Source organism: Lytechinus variegatus, chromosome 1, assembly GCF_018143015.1.
Source record: "Lytechinus variegatus isolate NC3 chromosome 1, Lvar_3.0, whole genome shotgun sequence".
In the NCBI taxonomy this organism is placed as follows: Eukaryota; Metazoa; Echinodermata; class Echinoidea; order Temnopleuroida; family Toxopneustidae; genus Lytechinus; species Lytechinus variegatus.
Window position 1 is genome coordinate 73,735,839 of NC_054740.1, and position 24,650 is coordinate 73,760,488.

At 34.7% G+C, this 24,650-nt stretch overlaps 1 protein-coding gene and 1 long non-coding RNA gene across 5 annotated transcripts; both read right to left on the reverse strand.

Moving 5' to 3' along the window:
- Positions 1–804: 804 nt before the first annotated feature.
- Positions 805–23,568, reverse strand: LOC121422506. Of its 4 annotated transcripts, none has more exons than XM_041617645.1 (7): positions 23,452–23,568; positions 10,089–10,316; positions 4,078–4,137; positions 3,102–3,242; positions 2,483–2,629; positions 1,881–1,906; positions 805–1,608 (listed from the first exon to the last, which is right to left on the reverse strand). In XM_041617645.1, exons 2-7 carry the CDS (start codon positions 10,308–10,310, stop codon positions 1,593–1,595), a joined length of 612 nt encoding a protein of 203 aa, XP_041473579.1. In that variant the 5' UTR covers positions 10,311–10,316; positions 23,452–23,568; the 3' UTR covers positions 805–1,592. The 4 variants fall into 4 exon arrangements, with proteins under 4 accessions (XP_041473579.1, XP_041473563.1, XP_041473588.1 ...); XM_041617629.1 differs by having other exon boundaries at positions 23,405–23,568; XM_041617654.1 differs by having other exon boundaries at positions 2,470–2,629; positions 23,405–23,568.
- On the reverse strand, positions 7,602–9,789 carry LOC121422528. Its single transcript, XR_005971172.1, has 3 exons — positions 9,336–9,789; positions 8,186–8,312; positions 7,602–7,726 (listed from the first exon to the last, which is right to left on the reverse strand). It is a non-coding gene; the product is annotated as an uncharacterized LOC121422528 (long non-coding RNA).
- Positions 23,569–24,650: the final 1,082 nt, after the last annotated feature.

Here is a 24,650-nt window from a genome sequence, read left to right on the forward strand (position 1 = left end):
TAATTACTGTTAAAAGGGCATTATTGTGAGATGTTGCGAGCGAATCACGAGCTCAAACTTTTTGAAATTTCATGTAGGCCTCCAATACAACATAATAACAATAATAACATTGGTATTCTTTACCAAGGGAAGCCACCTCAGTTCTGAAAAATCTTTATCACCATTATTATTATGATAATCGTTTGCAATTATTATGATCATCATTAGTATTATCTTTATTTTTATTACCAGCAAAAGCTCTTATTAAAAATTACATCCTCTCTAATACAAATCCTATTATCTGGAGGTTACGACCAACACACTTAATCCCCTGCATCTTTAAACCATTTGCTTGGGAAGCATTTGCTCAGATAAAATCGAAATTAAGCGTATGTTTGATCCGGGCGCCTATTCTTAAATCAATACATTCTTTGGCCACAACACACACATATATCATCGTTCGATAGTTTATCATTGCATAATATCCTGCTATCTTGCAAGAACAGCACCGTTCTTGTTACCAAAATGAATTAATTTCATTTTCGGAAATACGAACCTTATTTAGTTTTTGGATTAACGAACCTTATTTCGTTTTCGGATTTACGAACCGTATTTCGTTTTCGGACTAACGAACCTTCGGAATTACGAAACTCATTTTGTTTTCGGACTAACGAACCTTCGGAATTACGAACCTCATTTCGTTTTCGGACTAACGAACCTTCGGAATTACGAACCTCATTTTGTTTTCGGACTAACGAACCTTCGGAATTACGAACCTTCTTTCGTTTTCGGATTAACGAACCTTCGGAATTACGAACCTTCGGAATAACGAAGCTTCGGAATTACGAATGTATGCGGAAATGCCGGATAGTATTTGTAGAAAACTGAATAAGTGCTTTATGATTACCATGGTAAATAATGTATTTAACATATATTTACAGTGGAAATGAGACTAACTGTTACATCGGGAGGACATCCATTTGTTCTTTTCCAATTTCATCACAAATTAGAATCAATGTATTGACGTTAACCCCTATATAGAGCTTACCAAGCTTTGTCTAGTATACTATACGAATCGAATAATTTTCAACTAGTAAATACTTTTGAAATGAAAATGTATATACAGTGAACAACATCATGCAAGAAATTAGTATAAACGATAAGTAAGTGATTATTCGACTGAAAATATAGTTTGCATTGACCATGTTAACTAGACATGCTAGATAATGTTTTGCGATGTATGTGGTTGTTTATACCACAAAATTTATTCTAACAGATCCTGGTCATAATGAAGATTTAATCTCTTCTTGATGAAATCTTTTAAATATTCGAACTTGATTTTCGTGAAAGTTGACGTTTTTGTATCGATCAAAGCTCTGCAAATTGTATACATTGGGATTCAAACTCAAAGACAAGTATTCTGAAGTCGAATAATTTTCCAGCATATCATCACATTATTTGGCTTCCAAACTGTCAACATTGAATGATAGCTGAAACAAATGATAAAAGAGGCCATTTACTATAGGAAACATGCAGTGTAAGCCATTTAAATGTTTTCATACTGATAAAGCTAAGGGAAAAATACATGCACGATGGTCTTGTCAAACTCCTTCCTAGGCTTGTACCAAACTGCAAAGAAATTGAAAATATCAATCAATAATGTTTTGTATATGCTCAGATCACGCACGGAGGCAAATAAATCATGATTTTTATATTGTAAGATGGCCAGTCATTTGAATCAAACCAATTGCGAGTTGCAAGTTCTTATGATAAAATGGAAGATAACAAAAAAAGTTATATGCCGCCGCATTTAACAATCGCATCACGATATAACTACATCGTATGAAAATGAGGAAGACATAAAACCAACAAAAATGCTTATCGGATTGAGGGTGTCTTACCTTTGTTTCTTGACATTACTGGAATCCTGCACATAAAAACAAGAAGTAAATAAAATGTTTTGGATCAAGGTGATCTTCTTTCAAAGAATGATCGCATAATGGCGTGAAAAGACTGAGGGTGTGAAGTGCGTTCTGGAATGTGTGTTAAGAGGACAACTGAGGACAGTATCACAGTAGATCAAATTAGCCTATTCACAATTTGAATCTCTTGACATAGGCACATATGATTTAGTATAGTCTCGATAATGTACCTTTCCATAAAAGAAGGAGATGTTATTTTGAATTAAAACACCGACGAGTGTTAAAGCATAGTGGATTCCCTTTTTTGTAAGAAAAATGTCTCGGTACGAACGTTGTAATTTTCATCATAAGGTTATGTTATCATCCGATTGAGCACAGAAATTATTGCAAGATTATTATGGTTGTTGCAAGCTGGGTAAAACATCCCCTGATATGAATTACTTGAGTAGTGTTGAGTCTTGAGTCTTTCGTTGTAGTTGAACTGTTATCAGCTAAATCAACAAGACTAAATATCAAAGGGGAATTATGAGGTTAGTTTTTAAAGTCATGAGAGTTAAACTGCATTTACCTCAATATCTCACCTCTTGCATGTCTTGCATGTTTTTGATGTCTGCTCCGCAGCATGCGCAGCACAGTCCTGAGCAGCAGTAGGATGAAGCCACTATGGCAAAGATCAATTCCACCAGACAAACAACGGATAATACAGAGTCACAAGCGATACGACTGATCTGGATGAAAATGATAAAGATTTAAGTAGGGCAGAAAAGTATGATATACATGATAACTTGGAGAAAACTCTCAGTTTGCTGGAAAATCGATAATTCAAGTTTTCAAAATACGGGCCCTGACACCTACAGTGTTTGTAATAATTGAGAGTCAACAGCATTTTTCACAAAATAACTAACAATCCGTCGCACGTCAACGATATTACAAAAAAAAATGCCTGACGATTCCATGTTCAACAATACACGTGAAAACTCAATTCATATACTATAGCATTTATACTTCCAGGACTTAATCACGCCGCAGTGCTTCGGTTAGTGTTTATCACTTGCATATTGACGGTTAATGAAGTATGAAAATATATATAATTAAGTTTGTTTGAGTCACACGAATTGTGCACATTTATTCGACGTTGTTCATCAAGCGTGTGCCCCAAATGAGAAGAAAAACTTAAAAAATATTGACAAAATGCCATACCCAAGCAGTCTTGCTACAGCAGTCGTATTGCCAGTCATTTTCGTAGCACTTTCCTGTCGCTGAAGCGCTGATAGCACTCACGATCATCAACGCACCGGATCCAGCTGCTGTTAAGATACTCAGAACAAGATAAGTAATAATCTAGACGGAAATATGGCGATTGAAAAGTAAATAAGGTTTGGTTAATATAAATTCTGCTGATTTCAATTTCCTTTTTTTTTTCATTTTATCATCATTATTATTTACTTCTAGGCGAATTAGTTAAGGACATGTTTTAGTCGACATCACCTCAACAAATAGACGAGCAAATCGAAAAGTCCCCATTATTTGAACGTGACGAAAATGAACGAACTTTCCAAAGAAGTCATAATACAGAAGTTTAGTCGGTGAGCAGAGATGCACAAATTGAAAAAAATAGGAGAATATGGAAGTATCAGTACATTTTAATTTGATTTTTTTTCATGAATAAAGAATAATAATCACATCCATTAACATGCTTGTGGAGATCGATCCACGCACACGACATCGTTACAAAGACCAGTTTCAATTGGGTGTTGTGCTTTTATGGTAAATTGGGGCTTCAAGAAAGCCTTGCACAACATAATTTATGCACTGACATAGCAACATACCAGGCTTATTGCATAACACATTAAAAGCGTTCTTGTTCTTCAATGATTGAATGAATCCTCTTTTATGTGTTATTCTTGCCAGGCAAGAATATATCGATGATGTATAATGAATTTTTTTACACGCAAATTTTTTTTATTCATCTCCGCTTGAGTACATATATCATGAAAAAAAAGTTAAAAATAAAAAATTACATAAATGATTCCAAATGTGTACAGAAAAATCATCGAGTTGTATTGAATAAAATGAGTAAACGACTTGAAAAAATGAACGAGTAGTCGATTGAACAAAAGAACGAATAAAAGATAATGAATAAATGAGTGAGTGAAAGACAGAACTTATTACTTACTAGATTAATGTCTTTCTTGTAGCTGCTCATTACCCCAATAGTTCCACATGGAATGAAAATCTGAAAATAAAGAAAATCGATGGTGTAATTATTTTTCGTAATTACCTTAATCGATCATATCCCCTAACAAACAATGCTTTGCCCGTGAGCAAAGCATTTAATCTACAATGCTCTTTTATCCTGCATTCAAATAAATGGAAATGCTATATGCATTATTGGTAACTAGGTGTGCACTTGTGTTAAAAAAAAAACATGAAAAACGAGTAGACATAAGTCTATTTCATTTTTTTTTTATTTTGTACGATGGAAAGCAAAGGCTTTTATAATGACTCTTAAAATTTGAGAATCATGTTGCATATTGATTTGGAATAATTCTGTTGTTAACAAAATCTTAGAAGCGGGTTATAATTTTTTTTCTTTTTTTGCCTGTATTTAAATGAAATAAAACATAACAAAAGTACAGTGATATAGCACATATTTTTTACACATTCTACATTTCCGAGGTTCCTTTCAAAAAGTTTGTGCCCAATCAAAATGATTATATTTCACGCAATATATCAATGAGTAAAAACATATATTGAAATAAATGTAAATCAGGTAATGCGATACTTTTGTCATCTTATAACATGCATAAACCAATTTACAAATAACACGGCATGGAGCACTTGACTAAATTCCTCAATTATGTTGTTATCATTATTATACATTAATTATTGTTGTCAAGTTATCGTTATCACAATTATCTGATATTAATCATAACGGTAGTGTTTCTGTATCAATACAGGAACACTACATTACAGTCAGGGGGTGGAAACTCCGCTTCTGCATCCGGTCAGAATTGAAGAAAATTTTGGAGGGTCAAAAGTGCACACTGCTCCCATTTTACATGTACAAGCCTATGGACACCGCAACTGCTTTGGTACACCAGCGAAATGGAGGCGTGGTCATAAACGTCCTTCGCGCATAGCGTAAAAATATGTAAATGAGCATTTGGTCACTAATTAGCATAATGCGCGACCTGATTTAATATCGTTTGTGATTATAACATCATTACACTCATTCATTCTTAAGTGCATGTAATCTTATTTTTATTGATCTATTTGTTCTTGCCTGTCACGATTATTACTGCACCTTTGATTTATTTTAGCTGCAAGTTGCCAGGATCTTTGCGAAAGCAATAACTGGAAACTTTATGGGAGGGAATTTAATTGAGCTTGATTTGCCCTCTTAAATTCATATAATTTTCTTTCTACTAATTACATTCACTATCATACAGAAGAAGATCCCAAAGAAAATGTTGCCATAATATTTTTTTCCCTTAAATCGTGTAAGTGTTCCTCGGTTGACAATAATGGTTGAATGTAATTACGATGGCATCTGTTTATGTTTCTGAAGCCCTTATTTGAAGAGCTCACTTTCAAAAAGGGGTTAGGTCCATTTTTTCATCAAATTTGATTCTTTTTTTGTCGCAATGTATAGATTTTTAGTAGCTCTATAAGATGATACCAAAGAAAATTTGAAATTCACATGAAAACGTGAATAAAAGTGGCAAAGAAAAATCACTTTTTAAATCAAAATTGATTGGATTCATTTCAGTATAGTTGCAAAAGGGTTTAGGTCCAAAATGATGTTTTACAGAATATATAGAAAAAATTGAAAACAGGTAGATTTCTTTTATACCCGGCCAATTTTATGTTCACATGATGGGCGAGTACATGACAATTTAGTTGAGTAATGCAATAGGTGAGAATAAAAAACATGGATTTTCTCGGAATGGTAAAAAGTGGACCTAACCCCTTTTGCAACCAAACTCTTTATTTATATTTTATTATTTTTAATTACAGAAAAAAGAACCTTTATTTCATAATTTTGAAAAATAATAAGAACAAATCAAATACTTTTACATAATTATTGTAGTCCCCAATATAGGTCCTATTATGAATAGCAGTCGGGAGCACTTAATTTTAAATGGCGACTTCTATGACATTATCATATCAATAACCATGTCCTATATAGGTACAATATTTTAGGGGGATTCACAAAATTATCTAGGCAGGAGAGCAAACCGATCGTAAGCTATAGTATATTTATTTTTTATTTTCAACTGGAAATGAATCTGGTATAATTTTTATATGGAAAGAAAAATACATTTTATATACAGGTTCCAAATTTTGTAGAAATAATTCCCCTCCCCGTATACCCATCATGAACAGTAAGGTCTTATAATTGCTTCTTCTAAAACAAACAACTTTCTCTAACTGCCCCCATCTCCTGCCCCTTCTCTCGATCTCTTTCTCTCTCAGAAACTGACACACACAAATATATGCATAAACTGGCAAATAATTCTCCTGTCATTTTACATACTTTCCCACTCTTATCCTTATTTCTCTTGAAGAATATTTTGATTAACTGCTGTTTGCTCTCATGATGTCACAGTAGTATCACATTTGAGTACAAGGTGCAACATCTTGTGCCATTTGTGCATAAAAAATTTTGGTAGCAATATATCATCACAAATTGGTGATTAATAAATGAAAATGACCAAGATCAGATAATTTAATTCAAAATTAACATGTTTATTAAGAAATCCATTTTCTGAAACACTGAAAATAACATGACAACTAGAGTCTACAAGCATTAAATTAGATTTAAAAAAATAAAGGATTTAGTACATTTTCTACACTTAAGTCAAAATATACAATATTTATTAAAATTTCACTCAAAAGATGTTGATGAGCCTAATAATTAATATGAGGGATGCATCCAAGATTTCATAAAAAGAGCATAAAAATCTGAGATATTCTGTTTATTCTTTCCACACAAGTTTGTCACTCAAAAAAGGGTAAATTCCTTCCAAATTTGTGCGGACAAGAAATATTCTACTAATGTGAGAGCACTCCACATAAAAAAAAGGGGGGGGGGGCATAATTCAAGAATCTCCCTAAACAGCTCCTTTCCAAGTCAGTGAATCACTAACAAAATTTGATATTGTCTACTGCAGAGGAAACCCATTTCAAAACTTTGAGTAAGATAGCAATAAATGCAATTTAATATCCCTACATAATTATTGAGCCATTATATGACGACTTGCAATTATGGTAACTTTGTCCAAGCCCATTGCAGCTACCATAAAGACCTTGATTTTTTGCTCAGCCCTGTTACCATGGTAATTGTCATAGTGACAAGATTACAATAGTAATAACTTGTTTATGGAATGAGTGATACTAAAATTATTTTTTAATCCTCTGATCACCTGTATTAACATTTATCTACGCATGATTTTTATTTCAAAATATAAATTTTTGTCTTGTATACAATAGTCCTTTAAACTGGAAATTATATTTAATTTCACAAAAACTTCTAAGAACTAGTAGAAATTTTAATTAATAAAAGGTGATACATTGGCCCTTCGAAAAAAAAAATTTCTTTCTTGTATTTTGAGTGAAATTTTGTATACTTTAATGTCATTGCCCGCTGATGAACCTGAACTCTTTTCTACAGATGTGCAGTTTAAAGATCATTCAGTGCTTTGTTGATATATCTATTCAAATTAATTTGAAGTAACTACTTATTAGCTTGGCCTTCATATATATTCCATCTTGGTACTTGTTGTGATACCAGTACTTAAACATCTTGGGCAGTGGGAAACCTGCATTGTAAGAAATGGAGAAAGAACAAAATGAGCTGCTGATGTAAATTATTTTTACTCATCTAGTCCAGTTTTATTAAGAAGATTTAAACTCTATTTAATACTTTTGTCACTTTTGTCCTACATCCAGATAAATTGATATATCAATATAACTATTTACAGTATGTTTTGATAATAAAGAGTCCAAATTAATTCAAATAGTTATCAGATGATAACTGTTAATATGTTTTTTATGTACATGTACATAGAAGGTATGGTCGGTGAAAATGGAAATACTGGTGAATCTGAATTCAAGCAAATATTAACTATCAATGGAGCTTTAATTGTACATGATATCTTATCTTGATTCAGCTTAATTAGCCATACCCCCTCCCCCCAAAAGAGGGAATATTTATTTATTTAGATTTATACTTTAGCTTAGATACAGCCTGTATTATTATCAAAACAACAAGCATATACCTTGGAATTTTCCAATTCAGATATCCTGTTCCTCATTAGAGTGAAACCCACACTTGCTGATCTGCATGGCTCTCAATTTTGTACCTCTGACTGGGTGTGAACTGCTAAAATCTTGGTCCTATTGGATCTGCAATAAACATTTTTTTTTTAAGTTTGAGAGTACGGTATTAGAGATAAATAAACTAACCCAATAACTACTCTTCTTAAACAATATTTAAAAAAATTATCAAGCTGCCCATATCATTGGCCTAGATGAATACTCCAAAATTCATTATCTGGTCGGTCCAAAAACTTCAATCTCTCTCTATCATAAAGTTTCACAGAGAAGCATACCAGGTACCCGACTGTTTATTAAAGTAAAATGATTCCAACCAATATTGCCCCAGCTGTATAGCTGAATCAGGACCTGGTCTATACTGGTCCTGTATATAACTAAAGAATCACAACACATTTGAATGAAGTAAACACTAAGAACTTTTCAGAATACCACCCCAGGCCAGGCCCAGGGCATCCTGTTCAAATGGAAACTTGATTTGCGTCTAAGACATTTCATTCAAATCTAACACTAAATCAATTGGATTTCATTCATGATACTCTGAAGTAAAAAGTTTTTGAATAAAAGAAGCTGCTGAGAATTATACTTATTCATATAAAGATGAAATAGCGTGACGGACTAGACCTAAACTTCAACTTTCAAGCTTGAACTTAAGTTTGGGCCTAGACTAGTCCGTCCCCGCTATTTTCATACCCCATGACTACATCGACAATCTCGCTAGCCGGCTAGCACCGGCGATATCAAGACCGGATCCCGCTCTGACCAAAATCGAGTTTCTCGTTACTAAAACAGGAGGTCTGAAACAAGTCCACATCTACCCCTGATAATTGACAATAAAACTGAAATACAGGTTTACTTTTTGCCTACATGAAGCATTCCGATGAAGGTCTAGATCTACGAAAAATGGTAAGTTAGGCATATTTTTTTAGAAACTCAAATGACAGATGATTTATTTGGAAGTCAGGCAAAAGACATGGGAGTGACTGGATGGAAATGGTGGTTTACGTAGTAAAGTAATACGGGATGGGCCCCGAACCCCGGCAAACACATCACCATTGCAAGTGAGATCAAAACATGAAAATTAACTTAACTTACTTTTATTCTCATGGAATGTCAGTAGATTATTATTGATGTTCCCTCCAAGATTTTCTGCTCCAATGAAGTTCACTCAAAAATCACGATTTCGAACATCAATTCTATAAACAGATGATTAGTCGAGCTATTTCGTTGTAGAAACTGGAAATTCGCACAATCCAAAAGAACAACACTTCGCACAGATCTCGTGGGGAATTGTGGGAAGGAAAAACGTGTTTAATTCATAAGATATGAATAAAACATTAGCGTCTTAGCCAATCATGGAAGTGTATTTTGCGTAATTTGACGTCATTTCATGAATTAAACATTGACCCTCCAAAATCAACCTTCAAATTGTCCGCCGGCAGCCATGTTGGCTGTGTACAAAACCTATGGGAGAAAAGAACGCGCGAAAAGAGTTACCTCTCTAGCTCCCTTCGGGAGCTTACGTATACGTAAGATCGTATCTCTGTGATTACAGTTAACAATACTGCCCTCTACGGCACAACACTGGAAGAGAAATAACAAACAACCTGCCAAACTTTTCTTCTGGGTGAACTCTCTTTTTCTTAAGAGTAACTCATTATTCATCAACTCACTCTTTCACACAATATTATGTTGAATGCTTTGCAAACAAAACTTAAAACGTTCCTATTTTCCTCCAGTTTTCGTTAAGCTTTCAGTTTAGTGGCTACATTGATTTCTTTTATTTCTCCATTAATTCAGATCACCTTGCTCTTTGCCTTGATCTTGACCATCAATGGATAAGCTTACCAGAACAGAGCACCATATCCCTGCTCCATATCTTCCTATCCCAGTCTCCAAGACAATCTGAGCAATGGCTAAGACGATACAGAATACACCTCCACATAAGATCAAGCAGCCAGTTACTCTGGCGGACATGGCATTGTGGCGACCCTTGGGATTTCTAAGGTGGCTGCCAGGATCATTGTCATATCCTGAAGAAGATGGAACAGTCTCCGTTTTGATTTCCATTGTCACCTGTTAAATACAGAAGGAAGGTGATTTTGATTACAATTTGCTCATGTGGAAATGCTAACATGACCATCATTATGAAACTAGACCTTGATGGAATCAGTTACACTTGGAATTAATCGTAATATTTTAATTGTGTAAGATGATTATTTACTCTGTCAGTGCATATTGGCATTTGTCTTTATATGAAAATAAGTCTCTCTATTTTTTGAGCGTGATACTAGTACAAATGTCCTCCTCGTAACGGGGGAGGTTTTCGTGTAACCGCGGAACAGACTACCTAACAGGCCACCTATATTATTATGTATATTATGTTATATTATATATTATTTGATACAAGATTGATTTAGTTTTGATTAAACATGTTAAACCAAGAACGTTCAAATTATCAGGCCATGCATAATATCCTTATAATCATTTCGCGTGTGAAGAAGAAAACGTGAACACATAACCTATTAATAGACGCTTGCGGAAGAGTTGTGTTATACTAGAGGAAAAATCTGAAGCATCTAGGCATACATGCCATGACTAAAAGAGAAATGTTTTCACAAAATCACAGGTACATGAGGTGATTAGTACTAGCATGACTAGATAGGGGAACAGAGTGAAATCGAGTAAGCATTTAACAAGAGGAGTAAAGAGGTAAACAAAGGCATGAAACTCACTTTTGAAGATGATGATGACTATCCTCGTAGAGCACTATTGATATTGTGCTATAACATCTATCATGAAAAGGACTGTGATTATCTGACTCATGTTACATTCTATCAAATTGACATCTTCCCTGATGCAATATGGTCATAAATGTCATATCTATTATTAGGCATCGTTCAGGAGTTTGTAAAGGGTGTGAATTTCCAACTGGTATGGTGGATTTAAACCAGAAAATCGGTCGAAAATGAGGGGGCTGCGTGTTTTATTACACTTTCTTAGATCCCGCTTTCCTTTTGAAATTCACATTTTTTTTCCTTCTCATTATTTTAGTTTTGGAAGGGAGGTTTGAGCCCCATGCAACCCTGGGTATACATCGTGCGCACGAACTTTGCAAGCCACAGCCATGCACACTTTCAGAGGAAATTATTAAATTTGTAAATCTTTCCAAGGTTCTAAAACCATCAAGTTATAGAAAATAATCATCGCTCGATTTCATGGTTTATTGACTAGTATATTGATCTTCATCATGCACATATAGCTCTTCTTATGAAAATCGCATATTTTAGTTGAATAAATGCCAATATTTTAGCAGATATTTTGTTATCTCACGCAAATCAAGGCTTATCATTTTACCGCATTAACCGTGTTAACCGTTCTTTGATGCGAACTCATTGAAATATTGTGATTGTATTTACACCAGATTCCGGTGCAAGCGAACATTTTGAATGAAATAACGAACGTTCGAATGACCAAGCAACTTGATACTGAACCAAGTCGCCAATCCCACCCAAACGGTTATGTATAAAGCCCCCTCTTTTGCCAGAACTGTAAAAACTGGACAGTTGCACTGTCGAATTGATTCGATCCTTTCTTTTAATCAGCTCGGCATAATTTTTTTTTAAATGTATAAAAAAACAATGAGGGAACCAATTACATCAAATATTCACGATTTCTTTGTCATATCATGAAATGTGTTATATTTTATGCTCCCCCCAACAAAGAAAATTGTAAAAGATATAATTCTTCAGTTTCTCATGGAAATGAAACTCATTTTCGTTTATTATCATGATTATTGCGATTTGGAAAACTTATCTATCATCTCATGCACATTGACAAATCTCGTATTTCATTTAATAAGATATAGAATAATTCATGAGTATGTGACACCATGCACTCTAAAAACACGAAAATGTTTACTTAACATTTGAAAGGTTGGAGGAGTGACAACATTTTCTAAATGTTGCATTTACCACTTTAAAGGGTTCTACCCAACACTCAAAATGTTGGATTCAGCTTTATACAAGGTTGGATGTAACATTTGGAAAAGGTCGTCACTCCTCCAACTTTTCAAATGTTGATTTAATTTTTAGAGTGCGTGGCTATCCCGGATGGCTATACACCAGTGTCTACCTCATACTTACCATGATGTTAATATTATTTTTTTTTAGATTGAAACCTAAAAATGCCTTAGCATGTTTATTTTACATCTGATTCTTATTAATTGTATACAAGAAGTGTTGAGCCCAAGATTCAGGGTGCTTGTCTCATCTTTCTCTATTTATGTCAACTCATCGTGGGTGTGGCATCGAACAAAACTGTGTAGATTATTGGTTTGGGATGTATGCACTTTGGAATTCTGTATATTTTACTGTAAAGTCATAAAACTATAGTAGTACACTAAAATAATGTACTAATATTTGTTCGCGTTGTAGTTAACAAAAGTGTATTATGAAGTGTCTCTTTTTAGACTACTTTTTCTACTGCACCGAACAATCCGGTGAAGATTATCAATCGATCATGATTCATTTCATCTCTGATGACAGAGCGATTTATAAGCTTTGTTGATGCAAACGGTAGGAGAAGTTTTATTAAGTTTCTAATTTTCTTGAGCATTCAAGAAATCAGTATCAACAATGTCTAATTTGGTAAAACAAACAAATCTTAAAAGAAGGTAAAAATTCCCCATTCTAATACAGTTTTACAAATAACCACGCTTAAAAAAAATCAATGAAATTTGGTGAGAATACCCGTGGAAATATCATGTTTGAAATGACGAAAGCCCGTATTGAGAGACTATTTTTTCTCTCAGCGATCGAAATGTGACGATTGATTTGCCTTATCCCAAGACGTTCAAAGAAAATAAATCGGGATTACTATCGTATAGTCCAAATTTCAATGATGCGACCTTATTTTCTTTGATATTTTGTTGTTGGATGGTAATCTTTGCAGTTCTCCATGGGTGGTTCTATTCGGTTTGTGTAAACTGTTTAATTTTGCTAGTGATGAGATATTGACTGAGAGACAGTAATGGTATAGACCCCGTGTATGCATTTTCATTTGATCTTTTTCACTTATTTTTATTCATTTAAATTTCATTTTCACATAGTCTTCATAGATTTTTTTTACAGTAGAAGAAGAAAGAAAGAAAGGATTCAATTCAATTAATTCAACCAATATTAAGTATTAATCGATCACAAAAGCATATTATATAACAAAATGATTAGGACCAAGAAGAAGCCGAAGCATAAAAAATGGCCCTTACATAAAATTATAATACATCACAAAGTAATTACATATAAAACAGTGAAATAAAGAATGAAAATACATATTTAATATTAAAAAAAAGAGAGAAAAAAATAATAAAGAAAAAGAAAGAAAGAAAGAGAGAAGAACGAAATAAAGAAATTACGAAAGAAAAGAAAGAACAAGACAAGAAAATATAGGTTTTCCCGTCCAATTTCATCAGGGTTGCATTTAAATTAATGAAAGGACTTTCAAATTCGAAATATTTTGTCAACCCTCTGCACACATGGTTCATTTTCATTTATTCATCATTTAATTCCGTTCTATATCATTCCTTTGAATTTGGTAGAAATTCAATTTAGGGAGAAATTCGTTCAAATTAATGGCCCAAAGTCGTCATTTAATTTCGCAACGACGAACTGATCGTTTAATTTCACCCAAAATACCATTTTCAATTTCATTAATCGGCACACATATTTGCACTTTAAACGTCCAAATTCAGATAACATGTTTCTGTGTTCATTTTTCTTCTATAACGTTATACAATTTTTTTCTCCAAACTTTACCCTACCTTTTTTTCTAATCTTTCAGTTAGAATAATTTTATTCCATTATGTTTGATAAAGACGTAATTCATGTAACACTTATAGGATATAGGATATGGTTGTGAACGGTTATTCTTATATAGTGATTAATGAGTGGGTGCAGGGGCGGATCAAGGATTTCCAAAAAAGGGGGCATTTTCCTTAGGAATTTGACGAGCAAAACCGAAGGTTTTTAACCAAAGAATAAGGGACGGTCCACGATTTTTTTAAAATTGTGGCTCTCAAAGGGGGGGGGGCACGGACACGAGCCGGGTGTGCCACCCCCCCCCCCCCTGGATCCGCCAGTGAGTGGGTGGATGACCTATGTCAAAGGTAGGTATTTTTTCATCATCTTGTTCTTTTTTTATTTCACATAATTGTAAATTGTATCGTTGTGGGGAAGGGATGGTATTGACCACGTTCTATAGTTGAATGAAAGTGGAAAAAACGAGTTGTTGTTCCGATGATGGTTTTTCAGATGGATGATACATTTCAGTATAATGGTAAACATCCAATTAAGAAGTAAAACCCATTTCCATAATCATTCAAATGAAGTAAAAAAAAAAATAAAATAAAAACGAAATACACTGTCCATATCCTATAAGTGATCGCATATTAATGATTTTAAATTCCTAAACCTTCGCAAGGAGGGTACCGTTGCGAATTTGAAAACATCTCTTCGGCTATTTGAATTTGCTTGATCTTTATACTTTTTAAAATGAAATAACCATGAAATCGCGTGCCAATATGATTAAATCAAATAAAGTATTTGGGTATTTAAATGTTTATCTCATAGGTCATTCGAATTAGTTACAAATTGAACTATTACATCATTAAATCGGTTGAAATTTTGACGAAATTGGACTGGAAAACCTATAATAAAAATGATGAAGAAGTGGAGAAGGCTGTGGAAAAGATAAGGGGGGAAATAAGTGGAAGAAGAAGATCAAACGGATAAGCCATTTGTACGATTTTGTTTCTATTGCTTTGGCAGAATCCCTTTTATGTATCAATAGTTCATATTTTAAAACATTTTTATCACGCATTACAGATGATAAGGCATGATAAATTGTTGGCATTGATATCCAACAGAAAATTTTAATACTAAATCACTTCATAAACATAGAAGAAAATTAACAGATAAACATGATAAAGAAAGTGTACAATTAAGATATCATTTTTGTTCTTAATGATGATAGCTAATACGTATTTTGAAAAGGTAAATGAATATGTGGAAAAAAGGGGGTTCACTCAAAATCTCAACAAAGAGACTTAGTGAATTATATTCAACAGTTTTATATTCAACACACATCTTCAGGTCTGATATTTAATTGAAAATACATTTCCTTCTTAATCTATTAAATCATGAAAATCTTATACCATTATGTTGCTATATACTGTTTAATATAAACAGTTGAAATCTATTTGTATTTCTATATTTTCGCGAGACCCCACCCCAAACCAGTGGCTGTATAAGAATGAGCAACACGTATAGCTCCATGATTCCAATGCTTCCATCAGTCTTATATTTCGTAATAAGTTGTTCATGCTTTTTACTTTCTTGAGCAGATCTTTGTTTATTTCTTACAGGTAAGAACATAAAAGGACGAAGAATAAATTCATCCCTCTGGAATGTTAACGAGGACATCGTTCTCAAAATTTGCTCAACTTTCCCTTGTCAACCTGTCTCATTTCGAACAATGAGATTGGGGAGGGGGTCAGCGTATGACAATGTGGTCATTATCGGTGTTAATAATGACTCATTATTCTGATTGGCAGGCTGGCAAACAATGGTTGCAACCTCAAGGGTTTGAATGATGGGGTCCCGGTCACCGTGTTAGTTTGGACCTCTGCTCTGCAGCTGCAAGTGAAAGGGCGGTTTCCCTCACTTGAAGCATGGGTCTATATCTTCGTAGGTGAAGATGGTACTCATCGCTCTCGAAACTGTTTGAGGGTGTTAAGGAGAATGGGGATCTTTCTCAAGTGCAACCGGGGGATGAGAGAGATAAAGGGAGAAGGGACGGGGGAGGAGAGGATAAGAGAGAGAGAGGAAATATGTTTAACAGAAACGAACTCTCATGTTGAAACAATCGTCACAGTATTTAAAAAATGTGAATCACAGTCATGTTCACATAGACCTCTACGTAAACACCCTGTCACCAGACTGTGTGGGGGGGGGGCAGGGGCCGCCGAACGGTTCTTTTCAAAGTGGGGGGGGGGGCTGATCCAAAAGTGGGGGCTGACCATGCACAAAATCACAATCATATGGCCATTTTTACGTTTTTGTACACGGTTTGGGAAAAAGTGGGGGATGAAGCCCCCAGCCCCCCCCCCGCTTCCTCGGCCCCTAAAGTGGGATATTATCCCAAATTACCATTTCATTTATGATATGAATTAGACAAGTCTAAAGCAAATACACTGGAATTGATCTGACGCTGTGTCAATAAAAGTCAAATTGGAATGTGATTTTGATGATTTCTTTAGGCATGAATATCATATTGCCATGGATCACGTGACATATAATATTTCTTGATAATTGGCCAAATCACTTGTTGATTTCAGAATTTCTCCAAGTCATCAATCAGGAACATATTTTGGATCATTTTTGGCAGAAGGTGTTGCTAACTTTCCTTTAGTCATCTAATGGAATGTATGGGGTCACATGTCATGGGGGGGGGTGCGATGTCATTTTGTATATGTTATCCTATCTAGTTAGCAACCACTCATTTGAAGAAGAAAAATACATGTATATGGGTTTTGTTATACCGTAAGTATAAAAAAAAGTTTACACTTATAAAAAATCCTATAAAATTATACATTAGTTATATCCTGGGGATTTTTCCACATTTTAACATTGGTAGAGATCAATTTAAGCAAATGACGATATAACTGTCGAAAAATATTTTTGCTTGAGTGAGCACCACTTTTGAAAATTTAGTGTAAAATGATTTGCGCATAGAACTTTGAAATAGTTATGCGAATAAAAGTAGACCTTAATCATGAAGAACACGTGGAATTTAGCTAGTAAAATTGATTTGAAGATATCTTTTACCTTTTAACCTGTTTCCTTGCTCAAAACACTTCGAAGAGTACATTGCGCCCCACTCCGCTCCCCCACACACCGAGGCCATCGTGACGATATTTGCTTTACACTGAGCTGTGATTTACATGAAATGGCTTAGGCTTGATTTCCATTTTGTTAATCATTTTCAAGCTTGAGAAAAGTGTGGAGAAACGAGTATTAAAAGGAAAATGAAACGTAGACCCACTTTAAATGATAAAAACTTAGTGAAACAATGCTGGAGATGTTTGATATAAACTTTTCTTCAGATTCAGTTATATGTCTTCAGATCCAGCCGGCACAAAAAGGGTAAACGTTGTGCTTACTAAGTGTTGAAATTTCAGTTTGGGTGGCAAAATTGTTACAAAATGTTTGAATGTATTCGTTTTATTTCAGTTGACTAAAAGGGCAAGGGAAATGTACGAGAAATGTTTCACAAGGTAAGTTTGATTTCGCCCTTTCCCCTTCACACAGCGTGAAAACGAGCATTTCTGCGCAAACAGAATTTCTGCGAGCTTTACAAAAATGGACAGTGCTCACTCAATTGTAACATTCTGTCAAAATGTTTACTTCCATTGGATCGATGAGACCCAGACTCAAGAATATGCAAAAAAAATACCCACATGTTGTATATTTTTCAATTCCCAGGTCTTTTTCAAAGTGTAAACTTTTTTTTGATATGCACTGTATAGGCCTAACATCAATATTTGAAAAATGTTGAATTAAAAAATGGGGGTAAAAATCCAGGATTTTGAAGTCATAAACGGAGAGATAAAATCATAATTCAAATTGTAAAAAAGGAGCATGATATGCATGTCAATGCACTTTTCCATACCCTCTTTCTTTCACAAACAATATCATCATGACGTCATGCTTTCATGATGTGATTGACATTTTAACTCCATTAAACTTTCCGTATTCTATCGCAAGCTGGCGCAGTGTTTACATTTTATCAAAGAGATTCGATCATCCTTTTCTTTTCATATCGAGTGCCCGTCCGGCTGGTCAATATTGCCACCGAATCAAATTTCTCCATCTCCAGAATTCACATGGCCAACCGATGCGTGGTCGATGCTGGTATCATCTTTCATTTCCATTCAATAAGTGTAAACTCAAGCCATTTCATGAAAATGTCGAAGTCATATCGGCTGGCCCCAAACAACGCGAGGACTGGAAGGGAGATTATAAGGCCTTGCCGATGTATTTCAAATTCTAAAAATGAATGTTGGAATATCATTTAAACGGCCGATGAATTACCACCACTTTTTAAGAGTTCTACTTTAAGACTTTGCTTTTGGAAGGCTTATACCCGACTATATGAATCCTCAGAATGTTACATTTTTATAGCACTCTAACTCGTAAATAAACAGTTGGTTTAATTAACTTTAATTCAACTGAAAGTTTTACAATTACACGTTTATTCACTTTGTGTTTTTTTTTAATTAGTTTGGATTGTGCGTTGCGCGCAAATAATGAGTACATATTCAAATTCATCTGGGAACCATTTTAGAGACGGATCAATCCCACGACCAGGTACCGGTACCCGCATTTCAAATTAGTTTTTAACATGATTGGATAATGAGTGGCAAATAGGTCTGAGATGATCACAACCGGGTTCCCAGTTAAAGGGGAAGTTCACTCTGACAAAAAGTTTGTTGTAAAAATAGCATTAATAGTTTAAAATATTGCCGAAGGTTTGAGAAAACCCATCAAGAATTGAATCTTTTTTGAGAATTTTGATTGCTTGATTTGTGACGTCATATGCGAGCAGCATTCCTACATAATGAATTGTAAAAAAAGAATTCAATGAAATGTCATTTTCTAAGAAAATTGAAAATGGATTTTGCTGTACCTTTTGTACGTCAATAGACAAATCATTTCACACCCGATAATAAATAAAAACTAAGATAAATCATCAGGAACCATTGAAAAATGAAATTCATGCAGTTTTAGAACATAACATATGGGGCAGCTACTCGTTCATGACGTCACGAATCCAAAACTTAAAATTCTAACAACTTTTTATTAATCTATAGCCGAGTTTCCTCAAACCTTCACCAATATTTTTATTTTGTTTTTTTTTCTATTTTTACAACAATTTTTTCTTCAGGGCGAACTTCGCCTTTAAACACTTCCATTGCCCTCAGTGGATATTGGCATTACAAGCATGACAAGCATCAGGAATAAAGTCTTTGCTTGGTATCTCAATAATGTGTCTTGCAACGTCATATAGCTTACCCCGACATAAGAATACTGTAAGTTCTGTAAAATTACAGTGACGAGCAGAGCACATTTTGCATGTTATGAATAGCCTACGCTGATTAAAAACAAAAAAATAATCGTCTATGAAAAAAATTGTAAACGCAAAACGGCTACAGAAAAATTGATAACGCGAAATGTTTCATACAGATATTGATGAATTATTTATTTAACGACTTCTATCATTCATGTTTTCTTATAAAAAAATCCTTTCTGCAATAACAGGAGTTGTTAGAACTGATGGATTTCCGGTTCTCTGTTTAAAGGTAGCATGTCATGGTAACCTTTGGTAGCACCAACTTCAGTACTAAGCTACACATACTGCCTTATAGTTCTCACCCAGAATTCAACATTTTGATCAAGTTGTCGTATAGCATTTACCTTCTATAAATGATCAATTTATTGCAACTCATTATAAGTGATAATGTACATAAACAAATAAACTACAAGAAACAAAATAACTATTGTGGGAGATATTATTCATCTAACTATTCCTATCGAACGATTGCTGTTATCGAATTTATTTAACACTGCATAATAAATATTATTACAAACTACATATTCAGGAAATGAAAGTAAACAATCAAAAGGACTTAATTTCCCCCTTTACATTTATTCATCCAGTGTCATTTCATTAAGCAATGTGCACTATTTTGGTTTTAGTATTATCTGCATTATGATTATTTGTCTTTAATAATGATAATAGTTACATATATATAGCGCTTATTAGACCTTGTTTCTATATCCGCTTTACATTGCAATTATTATTACCCCGGTCATCGGATCCTGACATTTTTTTTTTGTTTTGAATAATGTTTTAATTCTGATTTCATGAACATAACATTTCAATTTAACATTTCAAATCATATATAATACTTTACACTTCATATTTTCACTTTTTTCCATTAACTTAACAAAATCATGAGTCATATATATCTTTAAAAAAAAATCAACAATGAAATCAGTTATTATAAATGACATGCCCGCGCACACATTTATTTATGCCCTTTCTCCACTCCCTGGGGAGTATTCCAACAAGAGTTTTAAGACTTAATTGCTAGGCATACTCCATACTAGGCTTTCGCATCTTACCGGGTACCCATTTAACACCTGGGCAAGGTGTGGATTAACGCCTTGCCAAAGGACGCTAGGCCGTGGTGGGATTCGAACAAACGACCCTCTGATTGCAAGGCGAGAGTCAGAACCGCTACACCACGACGCTTCTACACTTTATGGACAGTGTTTTGTAGATGTATTTTGTAACAATTTGAAATGGACCATGACTTGCATGATTTGAACTGAATGATTTCAATAAAACTATTACAAAAACACACGAAATGTCACTCTGCATATTCAAAAGGTGTGTGTTTCAACACTGGTACTCCATCATATGAGCTGAACCACACTACTATCAACATGCAGCCAAATTTAGCAGATTGCAACATTGTGGTAACACAGACAACACTCAACGGCTTTCATTTCGACAATAAATATGATAGAATAAAACTTCATGTAAAAAGATTGGAAGTTATGGATATCATATTTACGTTGTTTTCTCATGATTGCGAGACTGGAAGCCCTGCTAAAGCGATTGTATTTGTATCAAAGGCCAACGAACCAAGGTGTGATTGAGTTTCCATTGCAGAATAACCCGACCTAGAAGCTGTGGGACACCGCTAATGATATCAATATCTGTTATTAAACTCCACACCCATCCGTTAACATATCATCGATTTTATTCACCACCTTGAATTGTCTGTTAAAAAACTTGGTTAAAAAAAAGATTACATGAATTGTGAATTTTAAACAACTAAAATGGGTGGAATGATGGGCATTGCAGAAGAAACTACAGAGTGTTGTTATCATGGTTATTTTCATGAAATAAAGTAGAATATTCTTATGACCCATGTACATAAAGCCCGGTTATTGGTCGTCTGAAATTGTTGTTACGATTGATTACATTCAATATAGTAAACGAACAATCGTGAAAATCAATCGCACGATAAGTCGCAAAGCTGTGTTTTACGAAACTGAAATATCAGACGAAATCTTTACAAAAATGCATAAATAGTCTTGTTTAACATGAAAATAATCCAGATCATTATTCAAAATCATTTTTGAAATATTGTGTGTTTCAAACAAAATGGGGTAGCGTGCTGTCAGGCTGTGAGTTGATGAGGGTTGGAGTTCGAAAAAAAAAGAATTCCACATTTTTTAAATCATACGGTGTATCAAGAATATAATATATTTTCAACATCATACTTCATATTGTCCTACGAAGCTCCTTAAAAAATATGAATCATTCAACTTTGCACATGCCAAGAAAACAGTGGAACTAAATATAAAAAGGCTCGCTTGTTTCCCTCGCATACGAATTTCCAGAAATAGGAGTATATATCGATTGGACAAATTCGTGTAATACACCAATGACCAATAATGTTTACTAAACAGATTGATATTGAAATATACGCCATTCATTTCTTCCAATGTTTATGGTTTGCCAATAAATGCTGCTTCACAAAGGCATGGTGACTTATTTAGTCAGTATAAAAGTGATTCTCCTCGTTAGCACATGACAGGGATGGACAGGATCTTAACAAACCCCAATAATGACCAAGATAACAGTCATTACCTCGTCATTAGGACATGCGAACTCTAGATTCAAAGAATAGATCAACACGCAAGAAATGAATGGTTGACAGGAGAAAGGAGACAAGAAAAGCACCCTACGGTGTGAGGTTATAAAAGAAGATCTATCAATAGAAGAGAAAAGAATTGAGGCTGATGGGGCGGAGACGGGAACAAAAGGGAAAGATTTAGCAGAGACAATGATGGTACGCCTGATTTGGGTTGATGAAAAAGAACTTCAATACACGGGACTAAGGAAGCAGACTTTGGGTCCCCAACGTGTGGAGAGTTATTCCCTCCAATATCGACTTAGGTTTTTGAGACCCCTAGATCATACTGATAGAAGGAAATAACACGTATATAGTGTACAATAATGTGTTGTTTGTAATGATGTCCCTTTTATTGTAAACAGATGATGTCACACCCGTATCCCTAATGATACGTTTTTTTTATACATTACACATGGACCTTTTATTTTCTATTAATCACGGTTTTTTTTTTAAAATCTGAATCTGAAGTTTGTATGAATTGGCTTTCTTTTTGCAAGAATTCGAGTCTCCGTAAAATTTGGCACCCCCTCTCTGTATCTCTTAACTTCCCATTTCCTTATGATCGCAACCTCTTCTTTTAATTATCTTTCATTACCCCCCCCCCCCTCCTAAGTCAATATTTGTGAACGATATCATCATAGTTTAACTTCCGCGTGTTTTTTTAAAAAGTCTTTCGATTTCCTTATTAGAATTATTTTTTTAAAGAAAAATAAAAGTTTCGTCAAACGATGTAAACAATCATACAGAAGTAATATTTCTATAATTTAAAGTAGTCTCAATTGTAATACCAGTTTGAAGTATTTTCATTGGATTGGGAAGCTTAGATATTGCTATAAAACAAAATATATATCTATCTATTCTTGTACTGAATTTCTATTAACATATCATTCTCAAAATTTGTCTTGTTACCTATCTCATTTTGGTTCATTCATAATATTTTTCCAGAGTCCTTTGATTATGATAGTATAACAAAATGTACCCATAGATCTCATCCAGGCTTTGATCTAAAGGTCATAATGTTCCCTCTCGCCAATTGCCAATATAATTATGGAACCCTTCTTTCTAACAACCCCTTCCGTTTTTGAGGGGGTGATGTATGTAATAATATTTCCCCTTATGTATTCATGTTTTTTTGGCAGTCTCATTGTGCAATATCAACTGCGTATAGGTCCTACTGATTTAGACTCAATAAAACATTACCCAACCCATCATGCCAATTGCGAACTGTTAAACTATCATATCCATGAATGTAGCCAAAAGGGGTACTGTACCTGTATAAGTGGGTTTGAGGCCGAGAGAAACAATTCTCATTTCAAGTGTGTGTAAATATACTTACCCCAAGCAATTGCTACCAAAACGAACCTAAGCAAAGCCCTCGCTCACCTGGATTATTGCCCAGAAAGACCAAACCTTTTGTTAGATTTCCTCTCTAGCCAGTACCAAGAGGAAAGAAAATAAAACTCTTGAGTGAAGAGGAAGGGGACCCCCTCCCTTCCCCGAAACCATTATCTTAGCAACAATAGCGGTGGAGTGGTAGGTCTTTTTCATTTGTCCACCACTTTGATATTCTTGTCAACAAAAGGGATAAAACGGGACACCCTAATTGCGCATTCATGCAAACTTCTATTCTCTTTCTTAAAAGAAGATACGAGCACAATGGGGGAGGGATCCGAGTTTGATAGAACCATCAGAATGACAGGTCTATTTTAGCCACGTGACCGGTGCATGAGTGGGGAGGTAGGGGGGCACTTTTCATCCCTTTTCTTCAGCGATCACCTTTTTCCCCAAACCTTTTGTTAGATTTCCTCTCTAGCCAGTCATTTTGCCTCCGAAGAAGATTCTGCTAGGATCGAAAGCTTAGGCCCCCTTTGACTCTCTCTCTCTCTCCTTTTTTCCAATTAACATAGTTTCACAGTATGTTTACATAGTAAAACCACTAAAAGATTGGACAATTATTGAAATGCACTCACACAAAGAGTATATATGATATCCATATCAGTGGCACAAATGGCCCAAAAAATGAGGGGCACAACAAGCCCTGTGTGGCAAAATTTCGTTAAATGTCAGAGCGAGCGAATCGAACGAGCAAAACAAAATTGAACACATGAATTTATCTAAAAGATTGTGACAAGTAACATTGTATCTTACTAATTTCTTTTCCTAAACTTTCTTACTTCCCCCCCCCTTCCTTGATCGCGGAACTTTTTTCTTTGGGGGCAGGCGCAGTTTTCGGGGGGGGGGGTGCTTTGGGAACTGAAGCCCCCCCCTGCAAATCGCTCAAGCCCCCTCAAAAAAAAGGAAAAAATATATATCTATAGGCCCTATTAGCGTATATATGTATTAATTGATGCAGTATTTCCTTCATGTCGTCAAGCGCTATAAAATCAAAATAAAATCTCGCTCGGTCGCTATAAACACTCTCTCGCAGAATATCATCTAAATGAAAAATACACTAATGCTCAATGATCTCCTGCATAATAGTAGACTGCCTCGCAACCTTTTCCCCCCAAACTACACCCACCACTAATATAACACTACTAATGCCAAACACTAAATCTGCCGTGTTTTGCCAAAAGCGCTCC